Source organism: Spinacia oleracea, chromosome 4, assembly GCF_020520425.1.
Source record: "Spinacia oleracea cultivar Varoflay chromosome 4, BTI_SOV_V1, whole genome shotgun sequence".
Taxonomy (NCBI): domain Eukaryota; kingdom Viridiplantae; phylum Streptophyta; class Magnoliopsida; order Caryophyllales; family Amaranthaceae; genus Spinacia; species Spinacia oleracea.
In genome coordinates this window covers 173,056,916-173,077,342 of record NC_079490.1, presented here as the reverse complement: position 1 = coordinate 173,077,342, position 20,427 = coordinate 173,056,916, and the positions used below count along the sequence as shown (strand labels likewise).

The following is a 20,427-nucleotide window of genomic DNA, read 5'->3' as shown; positions in this document are numbered from 1 at the left end:
ATTATTATTATTATTATTATTATTATTATATATCTAATTATTTATTATTAATTATTGTAAGTTATTATTTATCATTTATCATTTATTTTTATTTTTAGTAATTAATTACGGATTATTAATTATTTAGTTATTTATTATTTAGTTATTAATTATGAATTAGTATTAGTATTTATCATTTATTATAATTATTTGGTAACTAATTAAAGATTATTATTATTTATTATATATTTTTAGTTATTAATTATTAACTATTTAGTTATTAATTATTATTGTTAACTATTATTTGTAATTAACTAGAGATTACTAATTATTAATATTAATTAATTAATTTATTATTTATTATTTATTACTCCGTATTTATTATTTATTATTTATTACTTATTTCAGTAATATTCGATTAAGTTCAGTTAAGTTCAGTTCAGTTCAATTCAGTTCAGCTCAGGAGCATTCAGTTCAGTTCAGTTTAGTTCAGTTCAGTTCAGGAGCATCCAGTCCAGTTCAGTTCAATCCTGCTCAGTTCAATTTAATTCAGCTCAATTCAGTTCAATTCTAAAAAACAGGGTCTAAACCGAGCGGCAAGTCGGCAACTAGTACTACGTATTACGTAAATGATTGTTTTTTCTCTTTACAACTCATCAAAACCATGAAATTCTCAAGAAATGCCAAATTTGCCGTGCTTGGCATGGTTTGCATTTACTCATGCAAATTGCAATCAATTTCCATCAAACTTGAATGTGGTTGGGTAACGTAACGTGATTTTAAAGACAGGTCAAACAATGGTTAACATCACCTCAATAAAGTCTAGACTCTAATTACTAAGGGTAAATGTACAATTATGACTACGTAGTACTAAGAAACAAAAATTAGAAACTACATACTCCTTTCGTGGTTCTGCCTCTTGATCGATCTAACGTAATTACTAAGAGTAAATATACGACAATGACTACGTAGTACTAAGGAACAAAAATTAGAAACTACATACTCCTTCCGTGGTTCCGTCTCTTTACCGATCTAACATAGTTACTAAGGGTAAAATATAGTTGAGATTTATAGTTAATCATTAGTAGGACTCTTCACATTCATAATTAGCTAGGGATTAGAGAGCGGGGGAGAAATCGTATTTTTCCTATGAACATTGATTATGTATGTAACGTCGAGTTACCCTACAAAAGTCACATATTCTTCTTCACACGTTTATCATATTTTTCTTGTTTCAACTTTGATCCCCACATTCATCACAATGGCCCCACTCTTTAAACATTTGATCCGGTCTTGCTAATTGCTATAGCTAGGTTGCGTTATTTGGAGTACTATGTATTCCCTCTTTATTTTAAAAAGAGATACACTTTGATCGGCACGTATTTTTAAGAGAGTGAAATGAATTTTTTAAAATAAGATGAAAGTGGGGCAGTGAGTGAATTATTTATTATTGTAAAAAGATGATGCGAGTAAGTGTGTGGACCACAAAAAAGAGAAAAATATTAATATAATTGAAAGTGGGGACCAAGACTGTTAAAAAAAGAAAATGTGTCTCTTTTTAAAATACGACCGTTAAGGAAAGTGTATCCCTTTTTAAAATACGGAGGGAGTACTTCGTATTCACTTAAAATATATTCCGTAGTACGGAGTACTTGTTTTTTTTAATTTAAGTTATCCCAATTTCTCAATTTAACCCCACGCATTAAAATTTATTTTAGTTATAAAACTAGTGTTTGGTCTATGCGATATCTCGAGTTACTAATTTGAACATCACATTCACATATGTGGCGTGCATTAATGCATTATGTAAAAAGTAGTTGGTGTAACTAACCCTCCTTGTGTCTCGTTGGCTAAAATCATTTACATGATTGCTAGAGAACAGGGGTTCAAGGGTTGGTAGGAGAGAGAAAGGAGGGAGTATACAAAAAAGAAAAAGTAGTTGGTGTATGTCACTATGTCATATGTTTGGATGTTCCAAGTTTTTTTTTTTTTTTCCGGGTGATGTTTCAAGTTATGTACAATATAGATCATATCTAATGGTTTACTAAGATGATAAGATATCAACTTTTCGTGTGGTAGGTCCCATGTTCGAATCTTAATGCAAGAATTTTTTAATGTATGTTATATGTGATACTTTGCTAACGAAATGATGTGGCATCTTCTAGTAATTAGAGAGTTCTACGTGGCACACATACGTTATAAGAGACGGGTATTAATATATTAGTATAAATTAGACTTTGTACTTATATAACCTTTATTTTACTAGTTGTTGGCCCGTGCGCTAGCGCGCACGGTCCCCCAAGATATAAAAATCTATGATGTAAATAGGTTTACGTAAAAGATCTGTGCAAAATACTTATGGATAATGCAAACGTATTGTGAAGATTTGATTTGGATTTAGGAATAAATACACATACAAATGATACTTAGGCCCTGTTATCGTCAATGATAAAACTCATAATTGGGGAGTCAGGAGTACAAGATAGAAAAAACTTCAATTTGAAGGTTGTTGGACGTTATTCGTTGTTTATGTATTTTGTTAACTTTTATAGGAACTGAGGGATTCGCAGTGGATGCAAAGGTCATCTCCTTGTTCTTCTTAACTCATCAAGCAAGAAGCTACCTTGTGAATATAAACTCCCTCCATACGTGTTTTCCTTACATGGGTTGGGGGGGGGGGGGGAATAATGGGAGAGAGGGAGAGGATTAGGAATGATAATGGGAGAGAGGAAGAGGAACAAATATGAAAACGGATAATTGGCCGACATACATGACATATTAAGGCCGGTTCGCTTTAAAAACATACTTGAATCGGGTTTTCGAAGAAACGCAAGCACATTAAGTAGAAAAAGACGCACAATGGCACACCACTGAGATTGACTTGGTGTTAAAGCTACCAGTAGTGCTCACCATATGATCACTGAAACACATTGTTTCATAAAGATTTTTATTATTCAAACTAATTTCAGAGTCCAACACAAAAATAATCTATACTACTAAATTATAAGAATATCTTCGGCACTTTTTAAGTGCAGGACATTACTTGTTCTACATAATCTATACTACTAAACTATTTAAGAATATTAGTGCAGGGCATTACTTGTTCTACATACTCAGTATAATCTAACAACAATGAATACGCACGACTCAAAATATCATTATAGAGTACTCATGACCAATTTCAAAGACTACTTTATCCCTATGAGCCTTCATCATAACCACCCAACATTCACCATCAAAACCAATTATACTCTTCAAAATACACTAAAAATCCAAACCTAGCATAACATCCCTGGAATAGGCATCAATTCACAAGAAACTTAGGCAGACAGAAAGAAAATCTTATCCTCTTCAATCAAGTACTCCATATATTAGTTACGCTACTGCTACCAGGGACTTCCAGTTCACCTTATGTATCCATGTCGAATAACTGACACTGGCGTGGATATGGTCTCTAAAGTTACTTTTAATTTAGGTCATAAACACACAACAGAATTCACAGAGCTCATGCCCGACACTTGCATACTTGTAGCAAAGCTCATTTATAACATGGTCATCTTCTCTTGGAGACAACAGAAATAGGATCAAGTGATAAGAGGAACATCAGCATGTCTTACATTGATTTCAAACAGAAAATAGCAAGGACACTAATCAAGGATTCAGGGGTCATAACCAATAATCTTCTTTTCAAATACAGAGTATATAACAACAGGAAAATGAAAATGGGAAACGCCTAGCTCGACAGTCCAATGATGAATCAATCAAAAAGTAAAAGTGAGCCTAGAGAAGCAATAAGGTACTGAATTTGCACATACATGACTATAGAGTGGCCAACAAGATAAACTGATCCTTCCTCTGTTGTCTTCTTGTTATACACTCTGTATACACGAGTAATTTTTCGTATCTCTTCTGGAACACCAGTTAATCCAATCAATTTAATTTGGGTGGAACTCTGCATTTAGCTGAAGCAAAGAAAGTGAGATTTGAGACTATCTTGCGTGTATATTTTAATAAGCAATACCATACTACGAATTATGAGAAGATAATGCGACCAACACATAAAAGAAGGGCATCACCAAGAAAAGCTGCAGAAATTTCATGCCTCAAGTATCCACATGCATAATTTATCAATAAACTAAAGAACACCCTTAGAATGGAATAGTTGGCTCAGAAGAAGCCTCTTTTCACATCATTTATCTTTCCTTCACACTAAAAAGGGCACTGATTTAGAAAAAGACAGAAGACTCTAGTCAGTACCTTATACATACTCAAAGATTTATTCAATGATGTCTCTTTCAAGATCAATAGAGATGAAAACTGACACAATTTCACTTCATGATTTTTCTTCTGCACAAGATCATATATATTGTGACTAACATCTGGTTTGAACATGGTATACACAACAGTTACAACTATATCCTAAATAAAGTGCCAAAGTTCTACTGAAGATTTGCATAGGAAAAATCCTTTTCCTGGATAGTCAAGTAGATAACTTTTTCTAAAATTGTACAGAACCAAAAGGCTGAACCTTTTTCGCATAAAACCCACATAGAGAAAACAAACAAAAGGAGGGAGAGAAAGAAGAGTCGGGTGTATAGGGAAAATCTAACTTTCCCAATTCATAAGCATAAACCCGAAACTCTATGAGTGTAGCAACCCTAAACCTTAAACAGAGTAACTACAACTAACAAAAAAATATCCGCCACCGTCAATATTCCCCCTTTTCTATTCTTTACCCTCAAAAGGAAAAAGAAATTCAATCAAAAGCAAAAAACGCATAGAAAACTAACCTAAAATCAAACAACTTAACAATATAGTCTCATTTTTCAGAATATTACTGGATTCTACCAGAAAAGGTGTGATATGTACCTCTCAATTGGATCTTCGAGTATTACTTTGTCGTCAAAAAGTATTACATGAAAACAGAGAAAAAAATACGGATAAAACTACAAAAGAAAAATTGTACTCCGCATAATCGTTTTTAATCAATGGACATGCGTAAATTCACAAAAAAGTGTTCTAAAGTACCTCGAATTCGCAAAACGCGACCAATCTCTCCAATAATGTTCATTAGAGCCGAAGATGCCTACAAACTATTATTTTATACCATCATTGAGAATGGCAATGATTAGAACCAATGAAGGGTGAGAAATCAAATTTCCATATGAGAGCCAAGCTGTCATTTAGAAAGGAAAAGTGTAAGGAAACAACTACGAAATAAATAATACCAGCACACAAGGACTTCACGACTGATAAAATCAACATCTCAAAAGACAGAAAGTAATTTATACAATATGAATAGTGATAGAAACAACATAAATCTGCAGGCCCGACAGAAAAATAGCAAAAACCTTATAAGGTAAAGTCATAGAAGCTTAAAGTGTTATTTAAATAAGTGTTGCCTATGTCTGTCATGTAAACCTTTGATTGGTTGTGAAATGGAGTATCTTGCAAAATATATACTTCGTACATAATTGGCTAACAAAGAGGACTATAAGATTTGAAGAAAGAAATTAAATTGGGTTATGTTTCTAAGATAAAACATACAGTGTGATTTTTCTTTCTCTGTAAGATTGCTCTACTTGTGAATACAACACTAATGAAAGCCTTCTTAAGAGTTGGGGCATCATCCACTTCATCACCGGTCATTCCACAAATATATTTCTAAGCCTGCAATCACTTGACAATTTCATATTTATGCTCTGGATTATATTAAAATGTCACATGTTGGTACCCATGCCCAAGCGACGACCAGTTTCTTTTCCTACTGTTAGTTGACCACCTGATAAAAATTTCAACCATTGTAGCAAAGGAAATTCATTTTCATTACCTTATAGTGTATACAATCCATAAATATTGTTCTTACCGTTGAGGTGGACATACCAGTAATAATTTTCACACTAACTCCGAGATTTAAAGCCTTCCTTATAGTATCTGCATTGTCATGGACCTTCGGGACTCTCCTTTATTCCCTCTGAAACCCATGTATAGGGTATTAAAAGTAGTCAAATCATTTTTAACAACAATGTAGGTCTCCCATTTACAACATTTTCCTTTCTCTATTTACAACCTGATCACATGTGAATGAATACAAGCTGTTTGACACCTATTTTGAAAAGAAAAACACAAATAGAAAAATTAAAAACAAAGGTTGAGAAATAAGATTAAAGAAAGGGGAGACCTATATTATTGTTAAAAAAAAACTGAGAAATCAGGTTGCATCAGCTGATCGGAATACGCAATGAATAAATCAGCAACATTGACAGATAAATCAGTAGCAGCCACGATACGCAACGAATAAATCAGCAGCATCAGCAACTACTTCTTGGGTTTTTCATAGCCTTCACCAACACCACAAAAACACATTAGTACATTAGGGTATTACTTCTTGAGCCAGATACAACCATTTTTTAACATTACGAATAAACTCAAACATAAACTTACTAACATGGAAGCAAAAGAGTGGAGTGACGAATAGCCAATCTCCTGACCATCTTAAAGCTAATAATCCAAAATCACCGTCCTTCGAACGTTGGGGTGGCTGCAATGTTGAAACAAACAGCACAATGGAAATCATTATGATCGTCTTTGAGATACAAATGTCAGTTAATGTCATCATTAAACAAAAAAACATGTATAAAATTAGAGGAAGCTCAAGCAAGTGTCTCACCAACCATCTCTTTGCTTTGCCATCCCATATCTCGCCATTGTTCGGATAAACTGCTATCAACTTGTCTGTCAACCGTAATAGGAAAAGGAAGCCAATTAAAATCCCATGGAAAACTTGTAACTCAAGCAGGCTTTTCAATAGATTTTAATTACATTGGGTGCAGTGTTTACCTTCTTAAATTTGGGAATTAGACCATCAACGTAAAGTGGTGGTGCACAGTTTATTCCTACAATTAATCGTAACCTTTGTACTCTTATTGATAATATTAAGAGATTCTTCGAATTCTCCCAATGAGGCGTGCTTGCCATCGACAGAGCTAAAGCAAATCCATGAAGGAATGTGGACATTTTCTTCCTCAAGCAACTCAACAATAGCCTGCAAATAAACATTGCAATTAAGAGAATTCTATGAAATAAGTACATTTCCTCTCCTTTGCAGGAAGTCGAATAAAACAGTCTTGCAACCATACACCAGCATATATATAGTATTCTGATGAAAATACCGTCACTCAGAGTTTCTTCTGTAAACTATCTATTTACAAGAACATGTAAAGTTTAAAGTAAACGTGGAGATCTGCCAAACGGGAGATTCTGTTGGCAACTACAACTCAAGCCTTAAGATAGAACAATTGTTCGAGAGACAGTCATTTTAGACAACTGAAATCACCGCCTTTTTCATTAAGAGACAATACACTCCCTCATGGGGTTCTCACCTCAACCGATGACAGAACAACATTTCAAGGATTAATATAAAGATGTACTTTGTTTACTCACTCTGCAGTCTGCACTTAGTAACTTCTTCGGAGATGGGTTCAAGTTTTGAGTAGGGGAGTACACAACTCACAGGAATCTTTGAGTAAAGGGAATGTATTGTGTCAATGACAAAGGCGGTGATTTCAAGCAGTTAATGCACCAACGTAAAGGGAGCAGGACCCCATCTCTATGGAAATTCACTTTGCGAAAATCCCATGAACCCCATACTATAGCCAACATTGGGACTTTATCCCTTGGCCTTGATCTACACGGGTGCCAGGTTATTTCTCATAATTCTCACAGAATAACCACAAACCTTCACACATATTTCCGTTCATGAATTTCACCAAAGCACATGTTTCATTCTGCAGCTTTCAGTAATGTTTTTTTCCCTAAATACCACATATGCGGTTTTGGTCAGCCAATGACTTAAAATATTCCTTTGCAAATGATCTGCAACGGAAAGAAAACAAACCAGAAACCAAATAGAGAACAAGCCCTAGTCACAGGCTGATTCGGAAAATTTTTAGAGGCTACAGAAGTTAATACAAGGGAGCTAAACATGACAAGCTGTGAAGCTGATAATCATCTAAAACAGGGAAAATATACTAAATCAATTCTGATACAAAAATCACGATAGTTAGTGATCCTTCTCTCCAATTCACAAATTGAAATATTTACATGATAGAAAACATAAACCCTAATCTGAAGCATAAAAACCCTCAAAAATATCGATATTACATGATCGAAAATATAAACCCCAATTTGAAGCCTCAAACCCCAAAAAAATCGAAATTTAAATAAAAAGACCTAGAAAGTTTGAAAAAGTTCAGGGTTTGAGGGAAGATAAGAGAATGAACCAAAATAAGGCTCTGAATATGCACAATTAATTTAATCCTATTTGTAGGTAAATTTTGATCGGAATTTTATCAAGTGTTCAAATTTTAAGTCTAAAATGGCTGATGCTTCATATTTCTCTTCCCGGTCCTCATAAATCATGGTTACATCAAGTATGGAAGATACATCAACTAAGAACCATAAATACATCAACTAAATCCCATAGATACACCAGCCGAAAACCATAGATACATCATATAACGAATGCAAGTACCTCGAGCATAGTAGGCTGCTTAGCGACATTTTCAAGGTCTAATTTCGATAGCAACATGGCATCAAGTTTCAGGGGAAAGGAATGAGAAGGAAGGAGGAGATAAAGAAGTCAAGGAAGAGATGGTGGGTGCAGGACAAGATACAAATGAAAAAGGCTAATTCAATGTTTTGTTTCAGTTTGGGATCAGTTGCATGATTATGATTTATGCATATATAGAAGGCTAATCTCTTAACTCGCTCTATCTTTCTTTAGTACAATATACTATCTGGTGAATGGTACAGAATTTTAGACGGACAACCCAAAATATGTTACAGACTTACAGGGAAAAAAAGTATCAGTCCTGACTCAATGCAAATCTGAATAGTATACGCAGTATTTATTGGATTAGAAATAGATAAAACAAAACTGATACCTCCATAATGTGATTTTCTGGGAAGGGCAGCTCGGAAATAGATAAATTTTGCAGCTCAGAAAGATCTAGAGAAATAACCTTGCACCAAGCCCTTGAATTTCAGATGCAAAATGACTTAGTTGACAACTAACTCAGTCTTGATTTGTATGACACACTTCACCATCTGAGTAATACCAACAGGATTCCACAGCCCAATTTTTCCATACTGCAGTGCCAGCTCCAAGAAATCTGCACACAGTTTACAGTTTGGATAAGCTAATTTACAAATGGAGTTCCTTTGTATCCGACAAAAGCTATGTTACTAAGGATTACATTGTGTTTCAAACAAACATGAAAATTTATACTAACTAAAGTAAAGCAGAGGAAGTATCTCAGTTTCGATGTACCTCCTCTCATCAGGAAGCACGAGTAAAATGAATCACATGGAAAATTACGCATAATGCTAGCACAGTAATACATGGTTATCCCTAACTCTTCTACAAGAACCTATCAAACACTTCCTAGAGAAATTTGTACTGATATTATCCTACAGTATAGTACATCATACACATGGAACATAATGCCAGGTCGATGAAAATGGCTAAAATGAATCACCTCTGTAGATTTTTCATTAGATTCAGGAAATAATCTTGACCCCTGCAATTAGAAGTGAAGCCCCATGATCAGAAGCAATAATAATAATAATTAAATAAACAAGTAGAGATAAGACGAGAAAGTGCATACAACGGCAGACTCAGAAAGTTAGAAGCACTAAAATGCCCATTGTCGGAAACAAAGCCCCTAGGAGAACCGCCTTCAGGAACTGGTGACAGTGGTTGGGGTGGGGACATAGAAACCACTCTCAATTTTCACTCCTCGACATGTCCTGCCTGACTGCCTCCTTGCTAAAATGAACCGAGAAGCTCAAACAAGTTAATCACTTTACAATACAAGCCATATTGTTTGAAGTTTAGAGTTTTTTTTTTTTTGGCTGAGAATCTGAGTATTAGATTTCTGTTGGGTAGATAAAAAGCCATATTGTTTGAAGTTTAGAGTATTGGAGCAGTAAATAAAACTAAATAGTCCCATATTGAGGTTTTATGAGAAAATAGCTGTTTTATACTCTTCGGATTCCTTCCATAATGGTCCAAATTTGTTTGCCAAAATTCAGATAGTTGATTTAGTTCCAACAGTTTTAAATTGCTGGATGCTATGTCTTACAGATTAGTTCCAACAACCTTCTTTTTTTTTGTTTTGAAGAAAAATTCCAGCAGCCTTGTTATATTACAGCTTAACGGCAATCACCACCTATTTTCTCACTTCTTTCTGCATATTATTTACATTGCGCAAGATTCACAAAGAGTCTAAAAGTTGAGTTCTAGAGCTTTTGCAGTGCCAAAGATGGTTTTGGGCCAAGCTTTTGAAATTGAGAGATACAATTAATGCAATTACCAAAACTTCAAATTAAATTAATACATTCAAGTGAAAAATGGAAGAAATACCTTTAGCAGTAGGTACCATTGATGCTCAAACTGATAAACCCTAAAAAATGAAGAAACAAAATCAATGAGAAGATACAAACGGTTGAAAAAGAAAAACAAACCAAATCTTGAATGAGAAACACGGACCTTCCACAACATCGTCCAAGTCAAATGAATGCGAGCCCCGATCCATCTCATTTTGAAACCCTAATCTTTCGCCTCAAGCTCTCTCAAAGCCATTTGAATCAGCAAATTAGAGTATTTGGGAAATCGATTTGTGCAAATAAAAATGAAATCAAACCCAGAGAAAGATAAGAGAAAGATAATTTTTTTTGGGTACCAACGGCATGGGAGAGAAGAGGGTGGAGGTACCAAAGGCATGGGAGGGGAGAGAGGAAAGCAGAAGCACGAAGAAAGAAGTAAGCATTTACGGAGTATCTTTTTCCAGATAGAGTGATCAGGGTGAGGTGGTAATTCAGGAAGGAATTCAAGGGCAGGCTCGTAATTACACTATTCTTAAGGAAAATTGGGAGCCAACTCTTGCTTTTAAAAGGGTTAGGATTTATACTCCATATATGAACTTCCGTTCTTTGAAATAAGTCGAGGTCTTATATATAGACGTACGCCTAATGAACGAAACTAGTACTACGTGTCTACGTATAACATTTAAACTAGTTTTTAGGCCCGGGCGATGCCCCGGGATACTACATTAATAACATTAACGTTTACTTATATATAATTTTTTGTAATGATCACATGAAACATGTAATACCTTAGTGGTAAAAGCTTTATTGTTTGAACTTGAGTTCAAACCTTACACAAACCCTGTTTGCCATTTTTTTTGTAGACGAAGATTACATGGAGAGAACGACTCACGTGTCACGTAAACTTTCTTATAAACGCCTTTTAATATATAGTATAGACAGGGCCGGCCCTAGGGCAGGGCATAAGGGGCCGTCGCCCTAGGCCCCATGGAAAAAGCCCAAATATCCCTTAAGCCAATTAAGTTACAAAATAAATATACCATGCACAATTGTACATGATCAACATTATAGCTCAGTGGTTTGTTCCCGTACTAAGTAATCCCACCAAATTGGAGCGCGGGTTCGAATCTCACCAAATGACCAATATTTTATTTTTCTCTAAACAATTTCTTACTTTATTTCTTTTTTGCGCAAGAACGACGAAATACATTAGAGGCCTAAGCCTTAAACGTTGGTTCGACTTCAAGCAATATAGCAATATTATAATTTTTTCTCTAATTTATTTGTTTCATACTTCTTCCACCTCGTGAATTTTTTTTCCGTTTTTGTTATTTTTCATTGTTAACTACTGCAATTATATTATATTACCCAATTTGAATCAAGATGATCACCAAAAGTAGAGCCATGTAAAATCCTTACAATCCTGATATTTTAATTTTTTTTGTTAATGTAAATCACATTTTTTTGTTTTAATTTGGAATATGATTTAGAAGAAAAATATTGAGTTTTTATTTTATTTCAACCGACTTGCCAAAACTCTTAGATGGTCTGCTACTACATCATTGTTGTTTCAATTATAAATTTAAGTATCCCTTCCTATTTTATAATAGAGTAAAATTTTCTTGCCTAGTTTAGTTAGTTATAGAGAGTAGTATTAAGTTTTAAAAGGTGAATGCGAATGATTTACTTCATTTTTCAATATAAAAAGTACATTATATCTAAGAACAACTTTTTTGTCCCTGCACCTTTAGAAGCATAGGCCTCAATTTTTTATTTCGCCCAAGGGCCACCAAAAAGTCAGGGACGGCCCTGAGTATAGATGTCACCATCCAACTATTTAAATATCCGTTCGCTCTATAAATACTCGTATAATATACTCCCTCCGTCCCGAAATACTCGACCCGGTTTGACCGGCACAGAGTTTAAGATACTTGAATTGACTTATTTAATTTAATAGGTAGTAGAGTGGGAAATGTGTTAAGATGTGGGGTTGGGAGAGAGTAGGGGTTGAATTTTTAATTATTTTTTGTATGGAGTAGGGGGTAGGTGGATTAATAGGGGTAGAGTGAGAAATAATATAATATTGTTAGAGTATTTCCATTTTTAGAAACAGGTCAAGTATTAAGGGACGGCCCGATAAGGAAAATATGTCAAGTATTCCGGGACGGAGGGAGTAAGACTTACGGAGTATGTAACAAAGTAACAGATTACCAAATACTCTGTAATACCCATTTTCACTTGAATACCAAGTAGCTTAATTAATTAAAACCTTAAAGATTACCTTAATGAGTGATCGAACCCCATCAACATAAATCACAATTAACCCTTTGTAGCTCGCTATACACTAGGAAAGGTTATTATCATCATCACTAGACCAATAGTCAACGGTTTTTCACATGGACCAAGTGAAATTAGAACGTGGAAACTTAATTACATAGGGTAAATTATTACGTATGGTACTACCTCCGTTTCAAATGATCTTTACATTTTTCATTTTAATCTGTTTTATATTGTTGTTTACAGTTTGCTTTATTATTTGGACATGAAAATTTACTCTCTTACCCTTCTTACCCTATAATATTTACAAATTTCCATTCATTTTCTCTTACTATAATTCATATTTTCTTAGACTCATCCATATTTTTACATATTTCTCTTAATTTATCCATATTTTATTATCGAAAATGATAAAGGTCGAACATGCGACCTTTAAACCGTGTCACAATGATGACATGGCATGCTTATGTGTCATGATTTAAATTGGAAACTAAAATATTTAACATATATATCATATTATACATGTTTCATAAAATGGTAGAAAATCTTAATATTCTAATTTGTTTCCTTCTTTATATCGACTACCTTATTTACATATTTTCATAGTAAAAATATTGCATTGATAGTAAAAATATTATGATGACTCATAGCCTATGTGACGTCTATATGTACCAATTAAATTCCGACATATAAGATTGCTACAACTAAATGTTGTCGCAACTTGCGACCTTTAGCATCACCCTTTTATTATATTTAACCAGTTTTTCTACTTTTATATTAATACTTGTGCAAATATTAACTGTATTAATATTTAGCTTATTTTTTTTTACCTCGCCCCCTCATTTTAGCTAATTTTTTCCTCGCTCCCCACTGTACAACTCCTGGCCCCGGCACTGCTAGTAGTGCTATAAATATGAATCCAAATTGGGCTCGTTATTATATATTGAAGCAACACCACAAAATATCGCAACCAACTAATTAACATCCATCTTTTCAACTTACGCTTAAAACTAACACTTGATCATACACTAATACACTATACTATCTTCCATGGAGTCTTCCCATCACATATCAGTTTTAGAGGTGGAGAGTCCCATTCAAATGGGGAATACATATACTAGATCATGTTCCGATTTTCCGAAATTCGGAGACGACGAAGATGGTGTGTGTTTGACATGGCAAGACTTATGTGTTACAGTTTCTGATAGGGAAGCTACCAAAAATATACTTGAAGATGTTAATGGTTATGCTTGCCCTGGTCAGGTTTTGGCCATTATGGGTCCTTCTGGTTGTGGCAAGTCCACTCTCCTTGACGCCTTAGCAGGTACTCCCTCCGTCCCGGAATACTCGACCCGGTTTGACCGGCACAGAGTTTAAGGGACTTAAATTTACTTATTTAATTTAATAGGTAGTACGTAGTAGTTGATAGTAGGGTATTATTTTAATGTAGTTAGTGGGAGGTGGGTTAAGAGGGGGGTTGGGGGAGAGTATGGGTTGAATTTTTAATTATTTTTTGTATGGAGTAGGGGGTAGGTGGATTAATAGGGGTGGAGTGAGAAATAATATAATATTGTTAGAATATTTCAATTTTTAGAAACAGGTCAAGTATTAAGGGACGACCCGATAAGGAAAACAGGTCAAGTATTCCAGGACGGAGGGAGTATATGCGCAACCTCTTCTTTCCTAGCTTTCTTAATTCACTTTTTTTTTGGGGTTGCAAAAGGGCAATAGTAAATCTTAATTAACTGTGCATTACTGATTTACTGTCTAGAGAATACGTTTAGGGAGGTTATTTTAACCAACATTAGCAACATCTCTTAAGGGTATTACTTTCTTTTTTAAAGTTGTTGTACCATTTTGACTTTTACATTTGATGAAGCTGACTTAGGAAATATACATCCTAATTTACCTAACAACTTCGGGTGTAACCACATTTTTCAATATTACACATTTACACGGTCAAATTTTAATATAAAGAGTTAAAATAATACAACTATTTTAGAGCAGAAAAAGTATATAAGATGAAATTCCGGAGAAAGAAAAAAACCTTGTGTTAAATCAAGCATGTTTATTTGTAACAGAAACAACCGATTGAAATTTCAAAAATCTTAGCCCCTCCTCACCTTAGATTGTTTTGTTTTTGTCTTTTTTGGCTACAAATGAGGTATAAGGTTAACACAAATTAAAAATTAAGATAGGCGGGATTCAAACATGTGATATATGGAGTACTATATATCGTACAAAACACTTATTTTTGACCAACAGACCAAGCTAAGACATCACTGGATGACGCACTTGTGACATATCTTACTATTTCGTGAAAAATGTTTAACTACATACGTAGTACTCCGTAAGTGATAAGTACATATGAACAACGTAATGAAATTGCAGGAAGATTGGATTTAAACACAAAACAAAGCGGGCAAATACTCATCAATGGTTGCGAACAAGCTCTTGCTTATGGTACTTCGGTATGCATATATCATCCTTAATTTCCCTTGATTATAACTATAAGTAATTAAGATCAGATCAGAATTAATTAAGTCCAAATTAAGGTTAGTCAACTTAATATGTCCATGGTTCATGAACACAGGCTTATGTGACACAAGATGATATACTAATAACAACCTTAACAGTAAAAGAAATCGTGCACTACTCGAGCGAGCTTCAATTACCATCATCAATGTCGAAAGCAGAGAAGAGAAAAAGAGCAGATGATTGCATAAAAGAGATGGGTTTGCAAGATTCAGTTAACACAAGAGTTGGAGGATGGGGTGTTAAAGGTTTAAGTGGCGGGCAAAAGAGAAGACTTAGTATTTGTGTCGAGATATTAACTCATCCGAAGCTTTTGTTCCTTGATGAGCCAACAAGTGGACTTGATAGTGCAGCTTCGTTTCATGTTATGAGTAGAATTGCAGGAAACGAAAGGATTGTAGGGAGGACGATTATTGCTTCCATTCATCAGCCAAGTAGCCAGGTTTTTCAGCTATTTGACAATCTCTGTCTTTTATCTGCTGGTATAACTGTTTACTTTGGCCCTGCTGCGGAAGCGAATGAGGTTAGTCGTTTAACGTCTAGATGTCACATATATTGTCTCGACGATTAGCGCTTGTCTAAGCTAAGACTTCCACATCAACTTTTTAGGTCACACCGCCTATTTCTTAATACTCATTGAGACTCGTTCTTACTCATACTTTTGCTAGGCAGACTAGCGTTAATCTTGCTCTAATGGATCGGATATGTAAACTTAACGTCACATGTACGTTTTGATTTCATGTAGTTTTTCTCATCAAATGGGTTTCCATGTCCGTCTCTGCAAAACCCTTCAGATCATTTCCTTCAGATGATTAACAAAGACTTTGACGAGGTAAATATAAATCTCAAAAGAAATGTCTACTTTTATTTGAGCTATTTTATTTCCCATATGTTCTTGTAAAATACTGGCCCTAATAGTTACTTAACTATCAAATCATATGTCACGCCAAATATTTTTTACCTAGCTAACATATAATTAATTAATTAATTAATTAAGTGTTAGATGACAATTGTTTTGATAAGAGACTAACCATTCTCGGCCCCTTTATGATATTGATAAATCTCGTGGTTTATTTCTTCTAGGACATAGAGCAAGGCCTAACCGCTAAGATATCAAGAGAAGAAATTGTCAACAATTTGGTGAACTCATACAAGTCATCCGAGAGCTACCAACAAACTCAAGATGTAATTTATGGCATATGCAAACTGGTACGTGTAAATGATCACTTCAATTAACACGATTTTAATTACAACACTCGATTTATTAATCGCGACAACTAATTATCCTAATCTTTGTTTTAATGTTGATAGAAAGGTGAAAAGTTAGTGACAGGAAGAAAGCGTGCTAGTTTCTTTACACAATGCCAAGTTCTTACTAGAAGATCATTTGTGAACATGTGTCGCGATTGGGGTTACTATTGGTTGCGCCTTGCTATCTACATCACATTAGGGCTCGGACTAGGCACCCTTTTCTATGATATGGGACATAGTTATGGCTCAATTCAAGTAAGACAATTTTACTGTCACACTTTTTGGTTTCCTTCTGCCCACTCTCCGTTCACACGGTTCTCAAAGCGGAGGAGGAAGGGTGAGCAGGAGGTACCACGAGCCCTCTGCCCCACACATCTATCCAGAAGCAAGTCATGTTATTTGGTTATATATTTATATCTATAACTAAAATTACGCGTCTCTTTAGCACAAATTAATGTGAAGATTTTTGTACAATGTTTGTTTTCAGGCTAGAGGGTCATTGCTTATGTTTGTGGCTTCATACTTGACTTTTATGACGATTGGTGGATTTCCTTCATTTGTCGAAGATATGAAGGTACGGTGTAATGTTTCCTTCATATCGATTAATTAATCATGATTCTGATTTGAAACAACGACTCTAACCTTTGTTTTTAATTCAGGTATTTAAGAGAGAACGGCTAAATGGACATTACAGTACAACTTCCTTTGTGGTGGGAAATACTTTATCTGCTGTGCCATTCTTGCTTCTAGTGGCCTTCATTCCTGGAACAATCGCATACTTCTTACCAGGACTTCAAAGGGAATACGAAAAGTTTGCATACTTTATACTAGTTCTTTTCGCTTGTATGTTGTTGGTTGAAAGCCTAATGATGATAGTAGCAAGTATAGTACCCAATTTCCTTATGGGGATCATCACCGGGGCCGGAGTCCAAGGGTTCATGATGTTAAGCGGAGGATTTTTCCGATTACCGAAAGAGTTGCCAGACATTTTTTGGCGATACCCTTTTTACCACATCTCCTTCCACAAGTATGCGTTTCAAGGGTTGTTTAAGAATGAATTTCAAGGGTTGGAATTTCCTAGTAACGGAAGAACACATTCACGTATGATCTCGGGTGTTACGATCCTTAAAAATACCTGGCAGGTGGAAACTAGCTATTCTAAGTGGATTAATCTTGCTATACTATTTCTTATGGTGGTTTTTTACCGTTTGTTGTTCTTGATTATTATCAAGACTTCAGAAAAGATCAAGCCTGTGATAAGAGCCTTGATGAGAAGAAGACAACGAAAGAAAGTGGTTCAAGTTGATTGTTCATAGGATTTTATCTCAAAGTCTTCTTATTATTCTATGTATTGTAGCAATACATAAATAAGCAATTAAAGCATTCCATGTATTGAAGCAACACATGATTAAGCAATTAGAGCATAAATAGTATAGAATATTAGAAATGAATAAGAGTACAAATGCAATTCTTGGTGATTAACATCGCTATAATAATAGTACAAATCATCTATTATGCATTCACCTAGTTATAGATGTATTCCCTAACATCGAACATGTTTAACATATAAGCAGTGAGTTTTTTCTTTAATGTGAGAGCCTGAGAGGTGTATTTTATTAATTCACATGTGTATGTTGTGCATATAAAAATTTAATTACTTATGTTGTTGAGTATAATTTTAGTATGTTGTGCATAAAAAATTTATCGGATATTTCATGAAATACCCCCGAGTTTTACCATAATTCACCAAACGCCCATCAAGTTTCAACAATTCATAAAATACCCCTCACAAATGACTTAATACCCCAAGTACCCCTTTATGACGTCATCATCCTCATAATCAACCAATTACGATCTAATTATTCACCTAATCCTTAATTAACCCCCCTAATCCCTAATTTCCCCCCTAAGTCCCCATTAACCCACCCATTAACCCATTAACCCACCCACTAACCCACCCATTTCTTATTTTTTCTCTCTCCCCTTCCTTTTTCCATTATCCCACCCCCCCTCAAGGATTCCGGTGAGAGAGAGCTTTTTCCATGGCTGCCCCCCTTGCTCACTGCCATTTTTGTCTCCTTTTCACCTCCCCTACAACCCACCACCTCCTTCTCAACTCACCATCATCGACTCTCCAAATCTCCTCCATTATCTTCCCAATCGACGCCGTTGTGCCTCCTCCCTTCAGATCTTGCAGTGCCTCCTCCGCCGCGCCTCCTCCGTCAGATCCCGCTCCTCATGCTGCACCTCCGCTCTTTGTATTCTTCTCAAATTCCGCGCCTCCTCCTGTCAGATCTCGCTCCTTATGGTTCACCTTCGCTCGCCTTACTTTGCTCAAACGCCGCCGCCACACTCGTTGTCGTTCTCCCTCCGATGGAGAAGACGACGCCGGATTCTTCGAAGGCGATGGTAACAGAAATTTCTGGGCGAAGAAGGCGAGGGGGTTGCGGTTCAAATCTGGGCGAAGAGGAGGCGAGTTTTGTCGGTGGAGGAGGCAACGACTTTAGGAGGTGGTGGTGGTAATGGCAGAAAGGGAAGAAGGAAGGGGAGAGGAAGGGTCGGGAAGAAGCAAAAAAGTAAAATGAAAAGGAAAAAAAATGGGTTAATTATGAAAAATGGGTAAATGGGTGGGTTAATTAGATGTTAATTGAGTTAATTAGGGATGATGACGTCATAAAGGGGTACTTGGGGTATTAAGTCATTTGTGAGGGGTATTTTATGAATTGTTGAAACTTGATGGGCGTTTGGTGAATTATAATAAAACTCGGGGGTATTTCATGAAATATCCGAAAATTTAATTACTTATGTTGTGCACATGTGTATGTTGTGCATATAGAATTATTCTAGTGTACAAGGTATCTTGTACACCATGCTTTTCTATTGGTTGAAATGACATATTTATTGTCTTTCATTCTAATTTTTTAGTGGGTTTGATGATGTGTCAACAAATTAATGGTATTGTACAAAAGAATCTTGTACACTAGGTGTACATGTTGTCGAGTATAATTTTAGTTACACGCACATTGATGTCCTTTATCCACTATTAATTAACTATTGTGAAATATCTCTTGATTTGTGCTATTTCGAAATCTTATACTTCATCCGTTCCGGAAATATCGCACCATTTGTTTTTTACACTATTCACACTACGACTTTGGCCATTTTTTGTGATTCGTACCTAAGGAAATTTTTGTCATGTGAGGTCATGTTAGATTCGTATCGATATATATTTTCTAAATACTAATTTTTTATAATTTTTAATTGCACACGATTTGAGATATTAAAAGTCAAAGTAATGGTTAAAGGAGTAAAAGTCAACCATGGTGCGATATTTTCGGAACGGAGGAAGTAATATAAATACAACTCCTTGTAGAATATTGAGGATTATGATTTTTTATTTATTTATTAAAGTGAAGAAATTTGACTGATCTATTAATCACTAAAGAGTAGAAACAAATGGGAGTTTCGTAGAAAAAAACCTTTGATCAAACTTTGAAGGTGGAAATATTTTCATTTTTTGTGAAACTAAACACACTTAACTTGAAACAAAATCGCTAGAGAAAAAAGTAATAATAATTAGAATCAAGAAAAATCACTATTTCATTAAAAACCGAGCATAACTCAAGTCCCAAATTATCATCGGAGTACTAAACTATTAAGCCTTAAACCTAAGTACCTAACTATCAAAAAATTAGGTATACCATACAAGTACTCCATAAGTACACAAAAAAGTATTCATCCATGTCTTAGACAGATTAACCGTAAACTTGTAAAGGCTAAACTGTGAATGTATCTTTTCCTTACCTTAAAAAAAATACATTAATTTAATTTATTTCGGTTAAAATACACTAGACCTGATCATCTATAGCCCGAATAACTAACCCGACCTGATCCGGCCAGAAAAGTTCAGGATTAGGTAGCATAAATATGCAATTTTAGACCAAAACCAGAGCCCAACTTAAAAAAGGCCGTTTCAGCCCGCACGAAAATTATGAA

At 35.0% G+C, this 20,427-nt stretch overlaps 1 protein-coding gene across 1 annotated transcript; it reads left to right on the top strand.

Moving 5' to 3' along the window:
* Nucleotides 1-13,571: 13,571 nt before the first annotated feature.
* LOC110802498 (ABC transporter G family member 1) lies at nucleotides 13,572-17,964 on the top strand. The gene is made up of 8 exons (XM_022007920.2): nucleotides 13,572-13,969; nucleotides 15,037-15,116; nucleotides 15,239-15,703; nucleotides 15,926-16,012; nucleotides 16,264-16,389; nucleotides 16,492-16,686; nucleotides 16,919-17,005; nucleotides 17,091-17,964. Exons 1-8 carry the CDS (start codon nucleotides 13,696-13,698, stop codon nucleotides 17,745-17,747), a joined length of 1,971 nt encoding a protein of 656 aa, XP_021863612.2. The 5' UTR covers nucleotides 13,572-13,695; the 3' UTR covers nucleotides 17,748-17,964.
* Nucleotides 17,965-20,427: the final 2,463 nt, after the last annotated feature.